The sequence below is a fragment of the Calypte anna genome, chromosome 2, assembly GCF_003957555.1.
Source record: "Calypte anna isolate BGI_N300 chromosome 2, bCalAnn1_v1.p, whole genome shotgun sequence".
NCBI lineage: Eukaryota > Metazoa > Chordata > Aves > Apodiformes > Trochilidae > Calypte > Calypte anna.
The window spans coordinates 81,741,788-81,765,047 of NC_044245.1; the positions used below are offsets into that span (position 1 = coordinate 81,741,788).

At 36.7% G+C, this 23,260-nt stretch overlaps 1 protein-coding gene across 2 annotated transcripts in view; it reads right to left on the minus strand.

The window, feature by feature from the left end:
* DDC (dopa decarboxylase) overlaps positions 1-23,260 on the minus strand; it is a 68,879-nt gene that overhangs the window by 15,684 nt on the left and 29,935 nt on the right. For both annotated transcript variants that reach the window (XM_030445913.1, XM_030445912.1), the window contains 6 exons: positions 21,382-21,516; positions 17,989-18,132; positions 10,174-10,240; positions 7,922-8,016; positions 6,154-6,221; positions 2,783-2,859 (listed from right to left, as the gene is read on the minus strand). In XM_030445913.1, the coding sequence (XP_030301773.1) occupies positions 2,783-2,859; positions 6,154-6,221; positions 7,922-8,016; positions 10,174-10,240; positions 17,989-18,132; positions 21,382-21,516 (586 nt within the window). The remainder of the gene's footprint in view (positions 1-2,782; positions 2,860-6,153; positions 6,222-7,921; positions 8,017-10,173; positions 10,241-17,988; positions 18,133-21,381; positions 21,517-23,260) is intronic.

Genomic DNA, 23,260 nt, shown 5'->3' on the forward strand with positions numbered 1-23,260 from the left:
TTTGTGTCTGTATTTGATCAGTTTATGACATTTATGTAACTCAGACTTCAGATTGTTTGGGGGTAAAAAGACTGCTACAAGCTACAAGGTCTCTTGTCAATATACTCTCATCTACACAGCCAAAACATGAGAAAAACTGTGGTCCTTCCTCCCTGCAATATATAGCCACTTGGTTCTTTAATTTGTTATTTTCAAAATGGAAAAAAAACAAAACAAAAAAACCAACAAAACATCAAAACATAACACACAACAACCAACACTGATGAATACTTTCCTGAACTTCAGGAAACTAAGATGATTGTATTAGCTCTAGGTAATTTGATAACATTCATATTCTTCTGTGTTGTAGCAGTTTTTTTTTTTCTTTTTTTTTTTTTTTTTCTTGATAGCTGCAAGACTGGTAGCAAAGAGAGTAAAGCAACTGGTGATAGATAAATAATCCTACGCTCCTGTAAGGGGCTATGTCTAATGATCCACAACAACGCCTTTCACAAGCTGTGAAGCAGAATGCAATCAATGATTAGCCCTTGATTACAAGCCTTAGTCTTACATCTGTATTTAACCAGGAGGAATTGCATTGTGGCAGCATATGTCACATTCACAATAGAGTATAAAGCTGCATTCTTCTAACACTGCCATTAGGATTTGACCTATATCCTGGGTTGCCAGGCAAGCCAGTATAATGTTCCTAGTGTGATGATGCAAATTACATAAAATTGTAATTAATGACAAAATAAAGGCTTTCCCCTTGGGGGCAAAAATAATTGCCATATGGTTATTAAGAATAATTGCTCACAGATAGATACATTTTTCTGCTTATTTAAATTCTTGAGGGAGAGATGACCAAATTAAAAAATGCGACTTCATTTGCCTTGTAAACCATGATGGGAATTCTCAGACGTGAGACATACTCAGAAAATAAAACCTTCCATTAGACAAGTCCTATTTTCAGGAGTGATGACATCCCATAAATCACATAGGGATCAATAGGGATTATATCAGCCTAGCACCTTTACAAATTTGACTGGTTTTATTGAAGGCATAAGTGTATATTTGATTTAACAGTTTAACTAGAGGCATTTGCATTTGAAAAGTGATGTCTAGCTCTTCAGAAAATTGGTGTCAAATAGAAATAGAACATAGAAAAATTTAGCATCACTAGACTGCTACTCATCAGCTGAAATATTTGGGATCACTATGTCCAGATAACATAACTTACAATCACAGCTTCTGAAGGTAACATGAAAGGTGAAAAACTTATCCAAATGGCGAGGTAAAGTTTTCAAGTAAACTAGGTAGCCTCACTGAAAGAACCTAGTTTTCAAAAAAGGTTTGATTTTCTTTTAATGTTATTTAACCAGGGGAAAAAACTATGCTTCTCGTTTCAGCGTTGTCAGCTGCCACAAGACTTATTTTTACTTTTGTTAAGGTTTTATTATATCTTGTCAAGATAAGTATTGTTCATGTATGTTCAGTAAAAGCTTGTAGCAAGTATAAGCTTGATGTGAGTGTTTCTGCCATGACTTTTATTTTTCTTTTAAAAAGGCTAAAAAATATATTCTTTCTTTAGAATTCCAGCTTTTGGGAATGAACCTTAGCTCCAGAGTTACTGCATTTTCCTGCTCATTACCCTGTTGTACATTTGCATTGCTTGGAAAAAGTAGAACAAATGTAGGAAAAAATGTAGAAAAGTAATAAAGCACAAAATTTATGCCAATTTAGGATTAAGGCACAGGAATCCATTTTTCTAGGGGCTTTTTAGTGAATGTCAGAATTCTGGATGGCATGTGTCAGTGAGTTCATATCCACAACAGAGAGGAAAGTTCCTAGTATACACCTCTGAACACACATCAGCACCAGCAATTCCAAGAAAAACATGAGATAAATGATAAGAACATCAATCTGTCATTCACCCTTTTGAGAAAGTTACGAGGGAACTTGCATGACATGTTGACACTGCACTGCTGTGACCTTCTTCACAATTAATCTTTTGTTAACTAAATGCATAAAAACAACTTCAGGATGGCAAATGCCACTCTGCAGTAGCTAGGTATGTGCAAGGAGCAGCACTAATCCATTAAGGAGCTTTGTACAGGGCCTGTGATATCTAAGTCTTTTGTGAACATTTAGTGAAGAGCTTTTCTGAGCATTTTGTACAAGACAGATAGTCTGCACTTTCCTCCTTCTCTCCAGTCAATATAAGAACATGTGAGCAACAAGATAATGTCCCAGACTGCCATCAAAAAGACAGAGCATAGATACCAAACACAGCTCACCTTTCCTTTGTTGTTTCAGTGAGTGTTTGCTCCTGACATGGATGCTTGAAAATCTGAATCAGAGCTTGCATGCATAGCTAAGAAAAAGTGTCACAGATTTTAGGAACCCTAAAACCAAATCTTGAAAGCATTCTGGAGAAGTTTATGTTGAGGAAGGCTGAATAGACAGCACCCATTTTGTTTACCTGACTACCAAAAATTATTCAGCAATCCTGCAAAGACACAGTGGTAAATCTGGAGCCAGGGAAACCCTAATACAAAAGTATTCATATCATGCTATATAAAATGGCTTTTCATCAATTGCTTCTATACTAACAAAAATCTGACTAGATATGTGTTTGTACTTTAATAAGCTTAGCTCCCTGGGGTACTCAGGAAATGGAAATAGGCTCCTATACAACTTAGTTAGCTTTAAGAATCTTAGTTTCCATCTTAAATATTTTTTCCATTAATTATCAGTGCATGAATGAAATAATAATAATATTTTCATTTAATTATAAAATTACCAGATTCTTGATGCTGATGCTGCAGGTAAAGAGGTTCTAATTTAAAGGCACCTGTTAAATCTGATCTTTTTTTCACCCTGAATGAAAAGGAAAAAAAAATTTGAGAAACTCAGGCATTAAAATTTAAAGGATTACGTTTCCACAAGAAGTGAAGGCAAATTGAATGTTTTTAAGCTGGCATATTTCCTGAGCACAGCCTGTGCCATTTTCAGTCTTTTTTCACAGCCATATCAGTATTATACTTACAAGTAGTTAAGTGCAAGGCTCAGCAGGAATGGGCAGCATGACTGCACGGCTGCATATTTAAAAACAGACAAGAAACAGTGACAGAGGATCTTTTTCTGGTGATAGACACTCACACCAGAATGTGAGACTAGCTAAAGCAATGGTAATGCCTGCAGTCAACAGAAGTTGCCTTGAAAATTACTGCAGTACAAAGCTGTGTGGGAAGAGCTGAGGCTTCCTAGACACTGCCCAAGGATGCTGAGGCTCTGGGGATGCTGCCCACTGCCTCTCCATCCTCCTGTGGCTGCAGCTGCTGGGGTCGAGCTGCCCACTCGAGACTCAGGCTTCCTTCTTGAGCCACCCCGCCCTGAGCTGGACCCAAGCTAAAATTCCTGACAAACATAGTAGAGCACAATGTAATACTGAAAAACACACCTTACTATTGCCAGCTAGTGCCTCACTGGACTGAGGCTCAAAGGCCAATGTGTTCCTTTTAGAGACAATAAGCTACAATTTGCCAGTGAGTAATAAAAAGATTTTACTGCTTTATGCTTAGCTCTATGTGTCAGATTGACTCACCTCTACATTATGGGGTTTATAGAGGCAGAAAAAGAAGAAACCAGAAATCAAAAAGGGAGAGACTGAAACATAATTATATTAGGCAAATAAATATATCACTAAGTAAGCAATAATTGTGTCAGCATCAGGACACTCAAATGACAAATATCCAAATATTTTATGATTTTATGTGCATCCATATCTCATAGTTTTAGCATTGTAATGTAAAATTCTAAGTAAAAATCTAATTCCTGATATCTTAGTGTGCATGTATAAGTGCACATGCCAGTACATACTCCCAGTCTCATGTACATCTTGGTTACGTTCATAAAACTTATTCAAATAGACAACAAGCCCTCCTCTCACTTTACTGGTCAAGAGGCTACCAAAGTTAACACCTGGCCACTTAGAAACTATAAATTAGAAACTTAGAAACTATAATATTCCAGAGTTCCAATTAAACAAGTCAGGCAAAACTGACTAGTAATTTCAGAGCAAAATCTAAAGGATCCTAACATTTCAACATAGAAAATATACACCTCTCAGAGTAGGTATACTAAATTCCTCTTTACGGGAAATTGACAGCTCTTTTCTGTACATCAGGAAGTCTGAGAATATTTTACAAAAGTTCTATAAGGTCCCTTCCAACACAAACCATTCTATGGTTATATGAAAGTGTTGAGCATCTGGGTGGTATAAAGATCTGTCTCTTGGTGGAACTCAGCATAAGTCACTTCTGAAATGGTGTCACTCTTTACTGAACTCTCTCCATATTATTAGAATGTCACAGTTAATAATTCACACTGATCCTAAGGGGACTGTCTCCTTCACAGCTGCTTTTTCTTACCAGGTTCCTTCACCCTTTATTATAACATTTTGCCTCTTCTTGCAGTGCTACAGCTGGTATGAGAGCCAAATCTGGGGCAAGGGCTTTAGAATTAGCTGCACAGGGCATCTGGTTTCAAGTCAAAGAGCTTAAATTGATTCTTCTTTACTAGGTGAATAATCCCTATACATAGATTCCTTGCTGAAACAAAACCTGAATGGCTATAGTTGTGAAGCTGTCACTTTGAGTAATGAGTTATGTTACAAGGTGACTTGATATTCCCTGTAATGGAATCTTCCTACCTACGAAAACTTGCATTTTATGCTATGGCTTACCTAAAAAAGAGCATGAACCAAGTGGAGAAGTGGAGAAGAATACACAAAGTATAAGCTTTGTTAGGAAGAAGCCAAGATTGTCAGAGACTGGAACATAAACGGACAGTTTTCCTGGAAACCTTGTTTTCCTGGAAGTCCAGGTAGAATACTTTTAACATCGTCCCACGAGGTTTTCAGAGAAAGCAGAATTAACAAGAAATTAAACTGGTAGGGATTAGAGTGTGGCCTTCAACTGTCCTAACAGCTTTGCAGAGAATGATGGTGTGTTTGCTTGTTTCCAAGAAGCTACTTCATTAAAAATGTCTTTGAATTATGGGAAAAAGATGAGAGAAACTAGGAAAGTCATTCCATCATCTTCCGACTTCCATATATGAGAGACAGCAAGTTATGAGGTACTTATAAACTGGAGTGTTGGGTTAATCTCTGCCACTACTGATGAACCAGCATCAAAATATAAGCCATTTTGTCTAAGAAAAAAACAAACCTAATGCCTTGGAATATCTGAAGTGCCTACACCAGGAAAACTATTTCAGTAAAAAATCTGGATAATATACTTTTGTAGGAAAGTCAACATTACTGAGGATTTCAAAGAGCCAAAGGGTAACCAAATGCAACCATCTCACAGTTATTCTTCTTTTAATGTGACCTTTTGGATGATGATTTAAAGTCTTCTTTTTAACGTTTAGGCTTTTTTTTTTTTTTTTTTTTTTTCAAATTTTGTTCTATTGTGAAATGTATGTTTTCGTTTATTATAATAGCCTGAATAGCTGTTGTGCTAATTAGTATAATTAGCCAACTATCTGGTAGACATTTGGACTTTCTATTTTGGGGTTTTATTACTATTATTACTGCAATCATACTTTGCTTTGTTTTAAAGTATGTCTATTAGTTTCTACTTTTGAATCCTTTTCTATCAAAATACCTTTGCTGTCATCTATGGAAATTGAAAATCAGCACAAAATTGCATAAATAGACCTTTTGAAAATAATTGCTTCTCACCAGCCAAATCCCAAGCATTTTTAGAAAGGGTTTTCAAAGAATCAAGGCTCAAACACAAAATAATTTTTATGGAAAAAAAGGAAAAGCTCTGGTTACCATGCTGTTCAGTGCATTACCATCCTCAAATGAAGTTTTCTTCATTTATGTTTTAAACAGTCACAAAATGGAGCAAGTGTGAATCTGAACAGTTTTTAAGATGTCTCTCTCCAGAACATAATGCAGACCTCAGGCCAGTTTCCAATTTTACATTTTTTAAAGTTGGATTAAATAAAAAAGTGAATGTTTAAAATAATTTACAACACTTAAGACTATACAGAACATCTAATTTCAATAGAGAAATGTAAATAAATGCCTACTGCTAGAAAGGCAGACTAATTTAACATGTGATTTTTGTGTCCTGCAATGTTTTCTTTTACTGTAGTACTTACCACATAGTGGAGCAGTCAAAATTCACTAGTAGCCATTTGTGAGGATTAAAGTTAAATGAATCTGCAAACTGAGAATAGATAAATAAAAAACTGCATTATGAAAAAGATCCATGTGCTAATGATACAACTTTGTCAAATTGTTTGAGTACACATTAATTATGAATGAATTACTGAATTGGAGCTTCATAGATAATGTTCGTGCTGATGTCACATTGTTAAATAACTACTGAAGTTAAATCTTCCTTTATTTTGAGGATGGAATTCAAGTTAGTTGTGCAGCTGGCCTATTGGTATTATCATTTTTTTTGAGCACATGCTAACAATTATACATTTTAGATACATATGTTATGGAAAACTATCTCAGTGTAAATTAAAAAAAACAAAAACAACTTGCATAGTCAGGAACATTCACTGTGGCTCATATCCTGATTGCCAATAATAAAGTTATTAAGCTTTCTATTTCCAAGAATACTGAACACAGAGTTCCTACAAAGACACAAATGAGGTATTTAGCTTGAAATCTGTATATCACATTCATTCATTAAATTACAAATGACCAGGAATTGCCTTTTTTTTTACTGCCAGAGCTTTTTTTTTAATACAAGGTTTTGGTTTTTTTTAATCTTAAGTCAAAAGACAAACCAACACAGAATAAGCATTTATAACATGTGTTTATATAAATCAGTACCAGGTGGCAGCACTAGGGTCTGACTATTCCACATAGCACTCTTCTGCTCTCATTTGCTGCTTAGAAACTTCCCTATCACTTGTAAACAATTAACAAATGCTCTCATAGGAGGATATTATCTGTCTGTCTGTCTATCTATACATCTAGCTAGCCAGCTCCCAGTATTGTGTAAGTTATGAAACCTATTCATGGCTGTTAAATATTGACCCTTATGACAAATGCTGGCCCAGACAAGGTCTGCTGTTTCATTTCCTTCAGGAACCAATAGCAGTAATTTAAAAAATATTCCCCCACAGGAAATTACAACAAGTTTCATTTGCTGATAAAAAGGAGAGAGAAAGAAATGCTTTATTTGTTAGGGGGATTTCCCTCCTCTTCTTCATTAGTCACTACCTATCAGTGCTGTGTTTAAACTTCTGGCTTTACCAAACAGTAATATTTTCTGCACTGACATGGAAGACAAGGACTTATCTGACTGACTGAGGAGAGCAGCAGGAAATTGAAGTATTCTTATCTGAGCAACTGAATGCCAAGTAGCTCAGTGAGGAAAGGGGGGAAGGAACAGGACTGTTGTTGGAGGAATATTTCATTTCAGTCTCTTGGTTATTAAACCCTGTCTGTTTGAGATACAGCTGCTGGTTGTATCCTATATGACGTTCAGGATGTAAGCAAAAAAATCAGATATAATAAGCTCACTAATTTGTTAATTTTTTTTTCTTTTGTATGTAATGTAGAATTAGGGTGTTATAAACATGCCTTTTTAAGGTATTAGGGAATTCTTTCCTCTTTTCTATTTTGTTGGACACTTTATTGATTTACTGCTATATTACTACTTGCTATTCTGAATGGTAAAACTTCACTTACTGTAGTAACACTTGCATACTCCCAGAATAAATCAATAAGAATTATATAGGTAGTGTAAGAGAGTATGCAGGGATTTGTACTGCAAATTGAAATGCAGCATACTCAGAAATTCCAGAAGAGCCATTAATGCATTCATTATGGATGTATAAGAAATACACACACTCTGTGGAAGAGCAAAGTTTTGGTATTCTGCTAGAAAAGAAAGACTTCATTCACCTCCACTCCATTTAAAAGATGCCTGAATTCAGGGCAGATGAATGCACTTCCAGCATAGGCTGCATCAATATGCATCCAGATATTCTCTTTATTACCTAAAAAAAAAAAAAAAAAAAAAAAAAGTCATTGAAATGGAAATAAATTAAACAGCACATTAAAAAGCCCTATTAATTTGCATGAAACCAAGTGCCTGGGAGATTTTTCTTTGATGTTATTATTTTCCCAATTTAAAATTAAATTAAGAGATTAAATGTTTCTACCATCTGGGTTTCTGTTAATACATAAAGATGTATACATATCATAGTCTTCCTCCACCCTTCCTCTACTGGAACAGAGTCCTTGCATGTCTAGGTTTATCTGACTAATATTAGGCAATATTAACTATTAAATTATTTTTATTTAAGAATCATTATGAAATACACTTGTAAGAGATATATCTAGAGATGTAGTTTTCATTTCTATAGTAATACAACTATCTACTTTAGCAAGAGGACTGAGTTTTATCTGTACTCCCCACTTGTAGGACATGAATCACAAATGCATGTGTCTAAAGAGTACTTTTTTACATATTGATATAAGTTGGTGCACATGCTTTTGAACTATGTGCTACAAACTATTTATTTCAAGGCCTGAGACACTTACGCAAGAACAAACACTGAAAGGTTAAGAAAGTGCTAGTTTTGAATAGTCACTGAATGGTTTCTGCAGAAATACCTTAGCATATGAGCCTCTCATGTACTCTCTGTAACTTAGTATTCACAGTCTGCTACAGATCACCTGCATCACATGGCAAAACAATTCTGCTTTATGAGTTGATGACTGAAGCCCACAAAACTTCTTTACACTGAACATCAAATAATTGTGATGGGTATTTTCAAATACAGAGGTAAATCCATTCAGATCTGCAATCCAGAACCAAGTTCATGCTAGAATTCACATTCTTGTGAACTATATTTTTTTGTTTACATAAATGTCTGGGAAAAGCTACTGAAATATCACTCATAGCCTCCACAGCCTAGGTTTACTTGAAATCATGTTCAAAGTTCAAATGTTCAAATCATGTTAAATTCCTTATTTTTTAATGTACTTGGTTTGAGACACTGCTTTTATATCATAGGACTACTACTCACATATGTTAAGGAGAAAATCCACCTGCACACATAAAAACCAGCATGGAACTTATGATTTGAGTAGTGAGTACTCCTACTGCTTGTCTCTGCTGCACAAGTAGGAAATCACTGGGAGCAACCCATAAAACACACATGATTTGTAGCTATACCTAAAAGCATTGGTGACACTGTTTTATTAGGTCAGATATAACAGATAGAACTAATCTGAGCATCAAAATAATCTCTAGCTGCTAAGCAGACTACTAGAAACCCTTTTAGAAAAGAGGATTGGGAAAAACTGGGTCTCTGGGGCTTGTGCTGAAGGGCAGGAAACCTATCAGAACAAGTCACCACCACAGAAACCCAAAGGTTTTAAGCCCCACCTGAATATATTAACAGAACATTAAATCAAGCTGTCTTTCCATGAGGCTGCTTCCAATTGCTTATAGCTATAAATTTCCTGTTCTAAATTTACACATGAAGAGATGTGGGGCATATGGGTTGCTTCTGTTGCATTTTCATCAGCCAACAAGTGCCTGTTTGTGACCAAGCCTTGCTGCAGATCAAAGCTTGACACGGCTGACAGTACCACAGCAATACTTACAGAGAGTCCATGACTTTGTCACTGTATTAAACACCTTGTTTATACTTGTCCTGTTTTCTGACAAGAGGAAGGAAATTGGGGAAGGCAGAGGAAAGATGAAGGAGAGTACAGGTGGATTTTTGCTGCATATTCCCCTGCTTTTTAAAACCACTAGAACCAGACAGAAACAAAACACCTGGGGCAAGGAGAATTAGGGTTCAGCTTTTCCCTGCTCTTCACCACTGCTCTAGAGGTACTTGCAGACAGGAGGGCTTGAAGAAAAATGTTACCAGCTGAAGCACTTAGAGTATTTTTTAATTGAGAGTTTTCCAAAATATGATCCCTAAAGAAACTCCCTTGAGGCAGCGGCCTCTCTTTAACATTTTGAGAATACAAGCTTTCTACTTGATTTAATATTAGAAAAAAACCATGTAAAAGGAGGTCTCATTTATAAGTAGTCTTATTCAATTTGAAGAGTGACACTGCATAATGACCTGGAAATGACTCAGCACGGCTTAAACTGGTATCTGCAATTTCAGAACGTAGCAGCAAAAACTTACAAATAGGACCCAATTCTAACAGCTTGTCAAAGGAGCAGCAAGGTGTGGTTCCAAGTGTTGCACAGAACTGTAAAACCAAAAAGAGAAAGGTAAAAAAAAATGTAGTGTTACAGCGAAGAAAATTCTCAAATGGAAAAAACTGTCTGCAAAGGTAACAATAAACAGAGAACAGATGATGCAGGGAAAAATAATAGCTATCCTTATCCTTCAGTGGAACTTTTCAGAATCTAATCTTTTTTTCAAAGGTCCCATAAGTGTCCATTGCGACACATGTATAAAACCAAATGTTCATGCAAAATTGTCTGACAAGTAATGTAATATAGTCACAGTGTTAGGTTAGTGCTATATTTTATATTTTTTCTGTGTTCCACATGCTCATCATGCAGCCCAATACTAACCTCACATATGTAAATATCATCAAAATGATTTGCAATTTATGGTTTATAAGCACACTTTGAACTTGAGCAACTTCAAGGTGCTGGAATTCCTGTTGACAGAATGCATCATAAAATGCTACTGCCTGAATTAAAGAGCCACAGCTCTGTAATAGAGACTTGTAACTCATTTGTACCCAATGGATCTGCAACCTGGGACCTGTACACTAACAGCATATGTTCACTGTTAAGTTTGCAAGATTTTTTCCCAGAGAAACATTTTCTCCCATATTCATCCTAAAATAATGGAACAGTTCTTTCTTCATTCTGTTAATTTCTCATTTAATGTATTCTGCTGTATGACCAGTGGGCCAAAAGCAGAGGCCACATAAATTCTGAAGTAGAAAGAGAATATAAATAGGTGAAAATAAGATATGATAATTTACTGGGAATATGCAAGTAGAATTTTAACTCAATTTAACTCAATTTTCACTTGCTAAGTGTATGCTCTTTTCTGTTCTTCTATCTTGGACACTCACTTGCTGTCTCTCCTGCCTTTAACTGATTTCCTCATTAATGTTAGGAGTTCTGATTTCCCAAAAGTTAAATTATGACAGCTTTTTCAGAAGGATCTTTTTTCCTTTTTTAAAAGGTGATGCACATTAGCACTAAGTACGTCTGGTGGCAAGTGGATATGTATTCAAAAATTTAAAATTATACTACCCAATAACATGGTACTAATTCAATAATCTATTGCTAGAGAAGTAAAAACCCTCATTCAAGTAAACTTTTGAACATTTCTGCATTTATATAATACTATATACTATATATTAGAGGTATCTCAAGTGTGGTAGGTAGCTGAATTTTTCCATTTAATGGAAAGTACTCAGGTAGTATCCAATTCATATAAAATGTATGTACACCCTTAGAGGAAGGTATACCCTGTCTCTGGGGGCAAATCTGACTAAATGTAATCATATAAGATCCTGAAAACATTTTTTCTCTGACAATGCGTGTGGTTCCCCAACTTTGTAATAACAGCATCATTAATAACTATAATCATGTTTTATTGAACCAATAAAAACTATTGGCTATGGAAAAAAGTTATTATTAAATTAAGAAAGGAACAATTCAGTATTTTATTCATATCAATCTACTAGGAACCTGAGTTTGAAATACAGTTTTGAAAATAAGAAGCACATTGAACATGTAGTTAATAAAATTTTGCTGCTACCACATTTTTCCCTCAAAATAATCTAAGCTTTATCTACACTGTGCCTTCCCATATACCTGAGACACCTGAGAAGAACAGAATAATTAAAGTGCCTTGAGCTAAATTTTTGGCTTCTCTGGAAGCTTAACAATCCTACAAGGGAGATTGTTTTAAAAGAGATTGCAGGATATTTTTAAAAAGGGAAAAGTGTCCCCTTTTTTTACTTAGAGGGCACACATGTATGAAGTGAAAATGCATTTATTGCATTACTGTCTACCTAAGCTGTTCCCATAATAAGGAGAAACATGCATTTCATCTTTAGCTGAACTACAGATATTCAAGTTAGGTCACAAAAAATAGAGGATACCACTATGAAAATACTAATTATTTTATATACATAAGGAATAAAGGTTAACTCACTGGATTGGAAAATACACAAAGAGTGCACTATAGATGTATCTCTGCTTTTATACAAATATTTTATTATAAGGTGATGTGGACTTTCTGAAAAGATCAAACTGTTATTGTGGCTAATCCAGCCATTAAAATAATTATGGAGATCTCACAACAGAAAGTTATACACTATTCTTATAAGTGTTGTGCTGCAGTTAAAATCTTCTTCTTCTAATCAAGATAGAGAGTATGTTTCTTCAACGAGATACTATAGGAGTTCAGATTCAATGTTAGGGAAGGCTATGAAATAGATCATGCTGGGTGTTATTCCACAGCATGTACAGGACAACCAGGTGATCAGGCCCAGTCAGCATGAGTTCATGAAAGGCAGGTCCTGCTTGACTAACCCGATCTCCTTCTATGACAAGGGAACCCACTTAGTGGATGAAGGAAAGGTTGTGGATGTTGTCTACCTGGACTTCAGTAAAGCCTCCAACCCTTGCTTCTCACTACATTCTCTTGGAGAAATTGCTGCATATGGCCTAGGCAGATGTACAAATCTCTGGGTAAAAAAACTGGCTGGCTGGTCAGGTCCAAAGAGTTGTGGTGAATGGAGTTAAATCCAGCTGGTGGCTGGTCACAAGTGGTGTTCTCCAGGGCTCAGTGTTGGACTTCGTTCTGTTTAACATCTTTATCGATGTTTTGGATTAGGGGATTGAGTACACCCCCAGTTAGGTTTGTGAACAACACCAAGCTGGGTGAGAGTGCTGATCTGCCTGTGGATAGAAAGGTTCTACACAGGAACCTGGAAAGGCTGGATTGATGGGCCAAGGCCAACTGTATGATTTTCAACAAAAACAAGTGTTGGGTCCTGAACCTGGACCACAATGATCCCATGAAGCTTGGGGGAGAGTGGCTGGAAAGGTGCCCGGAGGAAAACAACCTGGAGGTGTTGATCAGCACCCAGCTGAACAGGAGCCAGCAGTGTGCCCAGGTGGTGAAGAAGGCCAAGAGCATCCTGGCTTGTATCAGAAAGACTTTGGCCAGCAGGACTAGAGGGATGATTGTCCCCCTGTGCTCAGCACTGGTGTGGCCACACCTTGAGTACTGTGTTCAGTTTCAGTCTACAAGAAAAGGGAAACAAAGCTGGTGAAGAGTCTGGAGAATGAGTCTTCTGAGGAGCATTTGAGGGAACTGGGATTGTTCAGTCTGGAGAAAAGGAGGCTGAGGAGAGACCTTATCCCTCTCTACAGACTATTTGAAAGGAGGCTGTAGTGAGGTGGGGGTTGGTCTCTTCTCCCTAGTAAAAAGCAACATGACAAGAGAAAATGTCCTCAAGTTATACCAGGGAGATTTAGATTGGATATTAGAAGAAATCTCTTCACTGAAAGGATTATCAAACAATGGAACAGGCTGACCACTGGGGTGTCTGAATCCCTGGAGGTGTTCGAAAGATGTGTAGAAATGGTGCTTAGGGACATGGTCTAGTACTGGACTTGGCAGAGCTAGGTTAATGGTTGGACTCAATGAATGGCTTATTCTGTTAAATATACCTGAGTTTACAAAATAATTTTGTTGTCCTCTCTGTAGTTGTCCAAACCTCATTTTAATTCTCATAAAGCTCTCAAAGTGGCATCATCTGCTCTTGACAGGACTCTCATTACCCTGCTTCAGTCCTACACAATGAATCTAATTCAATTTGTAGCCTGTATAACACCAGCAAAATCACATTTGTGCAAAGCACAGGGGACAGGCTGCATCCCAGAAATAGGACTAATGGCCCAGTATAGCCTGCAGGCCTTAGACTTTTCAGGCTGTGCGTTTGAAATTCAGCTCCGGTTGTGAATACAAAGCAGCTAAAATGCTTGCATCAGTTATCTCATGTATTACTTTCCTGAAACCAAGGGCTATGTCAGGGAACATGGAAGAATCTTTATGATGCCTGAGAGCAATGACTCAATCTTTTCAACAGCAAGAACTACAGCTTTTGAAAAAGATGTGCACACATTTTGCACAGTTTCACCACAAATCTTTTCATTTGCAGTTAGCTAAAATGAGGCAGAATGTTCAGTGTTCTCCTATTATGAGTTTCTCATACTCAGTTGTTTGCCAGCTTGCACTCTCAAGAATATCTGTGGCATGAAGAAAACTGCAACAGTTTACTGAACAGCCATTCAATTACAAAACAGCCAACATTCACAAAGTGTGGTTTGAGAAACATCACCCAAGACATCTGTCCATGTCTCAAAAGCGCTTCTTCCCTATGAGAATCTGCAGTCAGGATCTAAGTGTTAATTTCTACTGAAAGGATGGATCCTCTGTCAGTCAAATTTTAATTTACTGTTTCTCAAGTGAATTCACATACAAACAGACAGCTTCTTAATATCCTGCAGATCATAATTCAGAAGAGTATTTTCAGCTGGAATCAGAGAAATTCCACAGTGGGCCTTTGTTCAGCAGCAAGGCAATCACACTGGATGAGGTTGTTGAAGTATACTGTGATATATATATATATATATATATACTATATATATATATACACACATACCAGCTGCACCAGCTGCAATATACCAGTGTTGGTTTCTGAAAGAGATCATAAAGCTCACAGGCCTTTTACATGCACTCAAGTGAATCAGGCTTGAATGCAGGGGACCCTTTGTCTGAATTTAGTATTGCCTCACTTAGTGGTTTCCACATTTGAGCATCCTGGTCAATATTGATCCAGCTTAGAAGGCTTTCTCAAGCAAGGTGCATAAGGCCCAACAAAGAAAGGCAATTACACGTCTTTAACCACCAGTTAGTCTTTAAAATTAATGAAATGGACATGACTTCAGCACATGTTTTAAAGCTTCCCCTTAGCTGGTGGCCAGAGTATCAGCTGAGTATCAGCCACACTTGGAAATTGCTCCTCAGTAAATCGTGGCAACTTTGGTGTCTCACACCTGCCACCATTAAGTGCTTTGTTTGCACAGTCTGCTTGTTATACTGTATGAAAATATCTGCTTCAGATTCTGCAGAAGTATTCTGAATGAGACAACATAACACTAGTTTGAATTTAGGACTAAAAAAGGAAACAAAAGTAGAAGCCTGGGTATGTTAATCAGCAAGAGCCTTCATGGAACAAAATGATATACACATAACTAGTGCTAAAAGATAATGATGGTGGACAGGAATTCAAAAGCTCATTTTAAAGTCAATGCCCCTCCAAAATAAGGCTGACTGTCAAGTCTCATGTATGTGAAAAGCAAATCTATAATTCCCAGAGTGCTGTAAAGAGGGAACCTGTTTCACATCAAGCAAATGTACCCCTGAATCTCCACTCACCCCTATAAGCTAAGCATTTCTATGAAGTTCAGTATAATGATTCCTCATTTATTCATTATATGTAAGAGGAAAATCATGCCTAAAAGGCATTGTAAATTGCTCATATTTTCTTTTTAGTCCTCTACAAACTCTTTTTTTTTTTCTTTTTTTTTTTCTTTTGCTGATAAGGGAGACTGCATCAGCTTGGATGCAACCAAGACCTCTTCATTAGGAATGACATCTCTGCTGTCTCTTCAAGCAGATTTTTTTCTGTCAAACTTTTTGCTTAGAGGTTGAGTCAACTCCCCTAAGTGAAGGATCAGTGAATTCAGGCAGGCAAGGAATAAAGTGGTGTAAGGTGTTTCCTTGGCAATGTGCATATCTTTGTCACCAGAACAAAAAAATAATACAAAACAAAAAAACAAAACAAAAAAAATGGCACCAAATTACTCAAGAACAAAAGAAATGAAAAGGCTTTTGAAAGCTGCAAGCCAGAAAAGGGAGCACTAACACAGTTCATGGACTGCTGCTCAGCAAGACAGAGAATTAACACACCTTTTGAGTTAAGAGGCCAGTCATAAAGATAATGAGATCTGGTTTAATCTAAGCTGACGTGCTTTATGTATACAAATAAATGGAAGACCTGGCACAGACCACATTAACTCAGACTGAACCTCTACTGTCCTTGAAAACCTGTTTTGCACAGCTAAGCAACCAGAGGAAGAAAAACAAGAGCTAAATCAACCCTTTGTACAGGTGTAACTGAATGCATAAACCAGAAATTTTTATTTCTTCTTGCCACACATAGAAAAATTAATAAAGAAAGATTGTTTATGAGGAGCAAGTTGAATTTTTTTGTTACTGGACAAGAGATTAGGAAAAACCACAATTTTTGGTATTAGGCCACAGAGGTGTGATACAGTGCTGTACTTGTAATTGTTTAAAATGAACAGTAAGATTAAAAGTAGAATCTTACATAAGATATTGTGAGGAAAAAAACCCCAACATGCCTTATGGCACATCTCCAATAGGCACGGCCCACAAAAGAAAGCTCATTTCAGCAGTCTTACAGATGCTTTGTTTCTCAGTCACAATCTTGTTATATTGGAAAGCAACTGATCATCCCAAAGACTTGCTAGTTCTAAGCAGGCTAGAAATTAGCAGCCTTTTGCACATATGAAAAACACTTTTCACCCTAGTGAAATAAAAAGAGACATGAAAGGCTAATAATAAGAAGGGTAAAAAGATTACATTTTCAAAAGAGCTTCATGAAATTTAAGTGTCTTTGTCCTATTTGGCACTCATCCCCAACTATATGCAAGATTAATCTGCTACATTTTCTGAAAACAGTTATTAGACATTTGAGTCACATTAGCCCTTTTCAAAATGTTATCACATGAAAGAAAAGGAAAAAAAATGTCATCATTGAAAAAAAGTGACATATTTTTGAGTGTCTTTAAAAAAAAACATTTCTAAAGGTCTCAATTTCTAAAGAAATTTTTTTCTTCATTTTTTTCCACTGCAGGCCAGTAAAAAAAACATTATTCATAGCATATTATAGCTCTTTATAGATCTATGCAGATCATGGTGTGTATCAAGTTTTGCAGAGGCATAGTGCTTAGAAATGAGCAAAAGATTTTTTTGACTATGTACAAAAACGCAACAAAGATTACTTAGTCCATGATAACAACAAATGCTAAAACCTTGCTTTAACATGAAATAATAATTTGGTGTTCTAAACTGCCAGTAGGAGTAGATCAGCTGAAAAAGGAAATATTCTTTTCAGTTGTGTACTTGTCATAGTAGGACAAAACTTTGGGATTTCATCCAGTCTAGCACCGGCCTGTGTCAGAAACTGGGGAATTATGAGCTTTAGATACTGAGATATAAACATTTGCTTTTTCTGGACTGCTGTGGAAGCAGGCATCTCTGGAAATAAAAGTGGACAAATAAAAAGAAATTATGACAACTTAAAATTTCCACAGCCAGATTCTCTATAGCTCACCCATTAGAGGTAAGTCAAATACCCATAAATATCCATCGGACAACATCTGATCTTTCTTATATTTGGAGCATGCAATGGAGGCCAATTTCTTTGCTAAAGAAATTTCTTTAAAACACTTAAGTTTGAGATACTATAATTTATTTTATTGCCTTTAAACTTCTTTTATGCATGGGTCAGAACCTGAAGAATAAAAGTGTGCCTTTGTAAAAGCAACAGCTAAAAATTCAAGTGTTAGGAGATTATAACATTGCAGGACTACATGCAACTGCAAAATTCATTTATTCAACCGCCTAATATAACTTTAAGACCTTTCAAAACATAATTTTTGCTGAGAAGTGCAACCAGCTTTTCAGATTAGTTGCTTACACTGCACAGAAAGGTGTGTGAGGAATAGTCATGGAAACTGTCCTAGTATTCCAGATTAGCTGCCTACCCATCCCTCTGTTAGGGATGAGATCATCTACTCAAGACAAAAATATCTTATCTGAAGCAATAGGCCCAACGATTAATTAAAATCAAGTACTCACAAAGAATGGGATAAGACCAGAAGCTTTGTCTTCATCCAAAACTTTCTGTAGGGCTGAACCACAAACAGAAAATGTCTCATCAGAAGAAACATTTTTCATCTTCACACCAGCAATTAACGCAGCCCTTTCCACTGACGAATGAGCCTACAAGAATATGGGCAGGGTTTAAGACAGAAACTTTTATTAGAATGTAAGAAGTGTGTTTGAATATGAAAACAAGAAATCTTTTCTTTCAGGTAAAGCAATACTTGAGATCTTGGAACTGTTGCTGGTACGTAACAGATGCCTACCTCTCCTTTTCACATGAAGAGACAGACAGACACACCTATAGACATATATAGGCATACATATACACACATACACTGAAGTATTCTTGAAGCCAGAAGAGAATTCAATTGCCCTCAGTGAGAGCTTTAATTAACATGTTCACAATTAGGTAGGATTGATTAAGAGCTTCAGGATTTGGCTCCAAATCAACCAAAAGACATGCAGATAATCAGCTTGCCTGAGAAGGATTCGGTTTCTCATTAGTATACTTTTATGGTGTATAGTTTTGCTGACCCCTTAAAAAATATGCATCATGGGATGGGATATTGAGGAACATTTCCTTGCATTAGCTTTTTTTTTAAGATTACATAGTGAATAAATTGTAGTCCAATCATTCATTCATTTTGGTAGGCTATTAAGAATCATTCCCAATACATTGTTATTCAGTTCCCCTTAAAGAATATGTTTTCGAACATAAAGTACTTCTCAGTATATAATAAAAAATATCACTAGCTAATTATTTTTTTTATTTATTTTTAAATTGTGAAGTACTATACTGTAACAACTCTATTGTATGCTTAGTGACAAGATACTCTCCTTCAGAGCATGACTAAAACAAACAAACAAGCTATTTTTCCTTCCACCTTCTACAAGATTACTTACCATTAATTTGAATGAGAAAAAGCCTTCACCTTTTCATGTCATGACTATTTTCATTCATAATATTCATCCTGCCCCATGTTGGTGCTTGCTAGTGCATAAATGAGCACTCACCAGTTCTATTCTAATTTAGGATATAATCATGGACAGAAATTAAACCAAAACATAGGCTCAACTAGACCAGATGATGACAAAGTTTCTGCCTTTCTACTTTCATCAGCTTGAGAAAATATGGAAGTTTACACCTGAAATATAACTAACTGCTTTTGAAGTGAAAAACTTTGTGTTTACCATAGCAATACCATATTTCATCCAAGTGTAAAATGGAAAGAGGTATTTTATAATTTTATATACAAGAAGTGTAAGTAAAGCAAACTACAGTAATACATTGAGGCTGTTAGCCATTCAGAACCTCAGATTTCCTTCGTCATGTCTTCAAAATTGTAGCAAGACTCTCCATGACTACAGCCACTCACAAACTAAAGGTTAAAACTGCCAAGTTTTACTTTCAAAGTAAAAAAACTGCCAAGATACTTTCAAATGATAAATATTTGGTGATCTGCTGCTTCCTGGAATTCCTAGTCCTAATCAAACTAGTTAGGAATCTCCCATAGTCCTTGGGGAGAGCAAGGAACCAAACAGAAATCAGTGAAATGAGTGGGCAGGTACTTAAAGTAGCCAAAGAAACATGGGGGGAAAAAATGTTGATGAAGGAAATGAGAAAATTTGAGAATACCAGAAAACTACCCTGGCTTCTGTCTTGGTCCCAAATGGTCAGGTGTCTACTGTCTGGGGTAGCTGGATGCTCCTTTTAGCTCCAAGGTCTCACATTCATTGTCCCTTGCAAAAGAAGACTCAGTCAGGATAGCCTAGGCCCTACAGCATATGGGGATCCTCTTCTGCTGTCATGAAACCCCTAAGCAGTTTTGGGGGAATGCTTTGTTGCCAATCTTGTGCTGTATTCACTAACACAAAGCAAAATTATTTCAGTGGGATAAATATTTTCCCAAAATGCCAAGAGGTTAAAATGACCTCCCCAGATACATGAGATCTGAGTTCATCTTTCTGCTCTGGGAGTCCCTATAAAACAACTTCTTATCTCCCTCCTAATACCCTCTTGAGGTGTTGTGCTCTGTCAGTGCATATCATTGTCTCCCACAAAATGTCCTAGGCTTACTTTCTTTTGTGGATTATTGCCTATGAGTCACACAGATCTGCTCTTAATGCAGAAGGACCAGTGAACTCTGCAACAATCTGCTTTGAAAGGTCAGCAATATCTAAAGGCAAATCCTTCTGTAAACATAAGATCCTCTGACCTTCAGTAATCAGCAAGGCCTGTCAATCCTCATTTCAGATGAACCACGTATATGGGACAAAAAATGAAAACAAGTGAAAGGCTTTGTGCATCACTGGGTCAGAGTCCAAGCTCTGGCACTATCGGTCTGTGCAACACTGACCATAGGGGCAGAGACAGAAAAAGGACAAATATCCTTTGTGTCTTTTGGAAACAGCTTCTCATAGTTTCTTGTCCTGGCTCTTCTACAGGTGTAGTCCCTCTTTCAATCAGGAAAGACCAAGCATGCCTTCGACTTTTTTTCCAGTGCTTCTTAACACGTGCTTAGTAGTAAATCAAGGCAAATCTAAAACTTGGCCCTTTTGTTCTGCATAATCAGATATTACTTTAAACTAAACATCAAGTAGTAAGGAAGTTTCTTCTGTCTCATTGACATTTGAAAATGTCACAGCTGTGACAACATGAAACAACAGGGCTCTTCAGTGGGATTAGTGTGCCAGACAGGTAGGAGCAGCAGAATTTACAAGACAAAAATGTGCTTTCTTTCACAGTAAAAGCCTCTCATGGTCCTGGCCTGCTGAGAATTTAGCCTCAGTCTGCTATATACCATGCAAAGAAATAAAGGATTACGCTTTCTGTTTCCTTAGAAGATTTCTTAGCTGGATTGATACATGGAGTTTTTAGAAGTTTTTTCTTTGAAAAAATGTTTTGGGTTTCTTCGAGTACTAAGGTCAATTTGCTTTGTGTTCATACACTAGGTTTGTCTTTGCACATGTACCCGCACCCATGTATATATCTTTTTTTGCACGTGTGTATGTAGGAAGAAATTGTGTGCACACATGGACACACAAACCTAGATGTAACAAAAGATGGTGTACACTTACTCAGCACAACTGAAATTAACACTTTACTCAAAGAGCTTTATCTACTTGAAATGAGCTCTGTTTGTAAAGAAGAAATACTTATTTAACACTGACCTCCAGATATTTACTCTTTGTATCATAACAGCACACGTGAGATTCCAGCCTACTTATGATTTACAATAACATTTAAATGAGCCAAACTAAATAATCACCAATCTAAAAGGTTTGTACTTAATTCACTTGCCTGTTGCGATGGCTGAAATTTTTAAGTATTGAGCCCATGTTTCCATGTTTTTCAGAGGTACTCACCTGATCAGAAGCATAGGCCATCAGCCTGCCCATGATGTCTGCTTCTGTCAGCTCAGGCTTTTCCGACCGCACCCGCCTGATAGTTTTTGTTCTTGCAGCAAGCAGTGACATCAGGGTGGCCTCGCTGGCACTTCCCTATGGCAAAAATTGAAGGAAGGTTCAAAAGGAAGATATTCCAGAAGAAAAGCAGCATTTTCTTCTGTATGAATCTGTGGAGTCGTTAAGAGAAACTGTACATAAAACAAGGTGCAATCTCATGCTTTTCAAGAATTCGTGTGAAAGTGAGGGAGGAATCTCTGCTTGATCTTTGTCTTCTCCATCCTGCTACCTCTGTCTGCTCTCTTTAATCTCTATGCTTGTTCAGTTAAGGCACCAGACTTGCAATCAGTGCTACAGCCCTGGACTTACAGACTCGAGCACATGTAAAAAGGTCCTTGAACCAGGTGCCAATCATTTGTTAACCAGTAACAACAGCAGAGTAATTGCTGATTTATGCTACCTTGCATTTCTGCACATTTAACTTCTATCAGAATCTGACTGCCAACTGTCATTTCTGTCAAGCAATTATAATGCTTATTTAATACTTAGATTTGCCCTGGGCAAGTAAATTATTGTGGAAAAATGAGAAAAAACACAGAAAAGGCAAAAAAAGCTATGATTCAATATAGCTAACTGCTTTTCCAAGTGTTAGTTAGATAGGCTTTCTTCATCAAAAACCCTTCATCAAAGGAACAGTCCCACAGTAGTCCTAAATTGAACTTTGACTCACAAAAGCAGAGGTTTAAATTGTGTCTTGGATATTCTGTGACAACAAAGAGAGGAATTCTTTGTATCAACTCATCTATAAATTTCACACCAAAATACAAATTCCCACATTTTTTTTTATAACTTTCCTCTACACCAGGCAGATGAAACATGCTGTAAACTGCTCTTTTAAAATAAAAGTTACAGTTTGTAAACACCTGTTCATAAATTTTATGGGTCTAGGTGTCCATATGCAAGCCTAAGTTTTTAGCTACTTTCAAAGTTCAAAAATTGTCATGAGAATCTTACTTATATTAGTAAGCATGTCTCAGAAATATCCCCGGTGCCAATGATTTTGAAGTGATTTTTCTCATTCTGTAACAAAATTCTATCCTCTCTGTTGAAGACCTGTGTATACTAACTAAATACAACAGATGTTTAAATACTTGGGAAGTCTTATTTCTACCCTGGAGGTGGACTTGGTTCTACATATTTTATACATGAGAATGATCCCAGTGATCCCAGTGCTTTTCCCAGCACTGAAGTTAGATATTTATACAAGACAGAGCTGCCTTTCACACATGTCAACATCTCAACAGCGAGTTAACTCAATCCAGCTGAAATTCAATAGTCTCATGAATGAAGGAAGCAGGAAAAAGACCAGTCTCTAAACATTTACTAAATGCATTGCTAAGACAATCATATTTTATCTGCCTTTCTAGTGATGTGGAATTAGAGGAGTAACTACAGGGTCTACATCAGAACACAAAGACATTTTTTGCATAGCTTTTTGCATTTCTTATAGCTGCTGCTGCTGCGTAGAGCATTGTGGCAACTGAGGGAAATATTACAGATCCAGAATCATACAGGTGAGTAAATATCCCTCTTGCATCATTTAAGGTAGAACTTCCATACGGAGACAAAAGGTGAAAGAAATTCCATCCATTAACTGCAAAAAACATAATTTGGCAAACTGTTTAATATACTCTGGGTATAATCTGTAGTCAGGAACTCAGAATGCTCTTCGGGGTATCTGAACATTGAAAAGTTAAATATCTGAGACAAATAATTACTTAGGGTCCCTTAATACTCAGTGAAAAGAGTTAAGTATATCCAGAAAGCAATAATTCTGTCT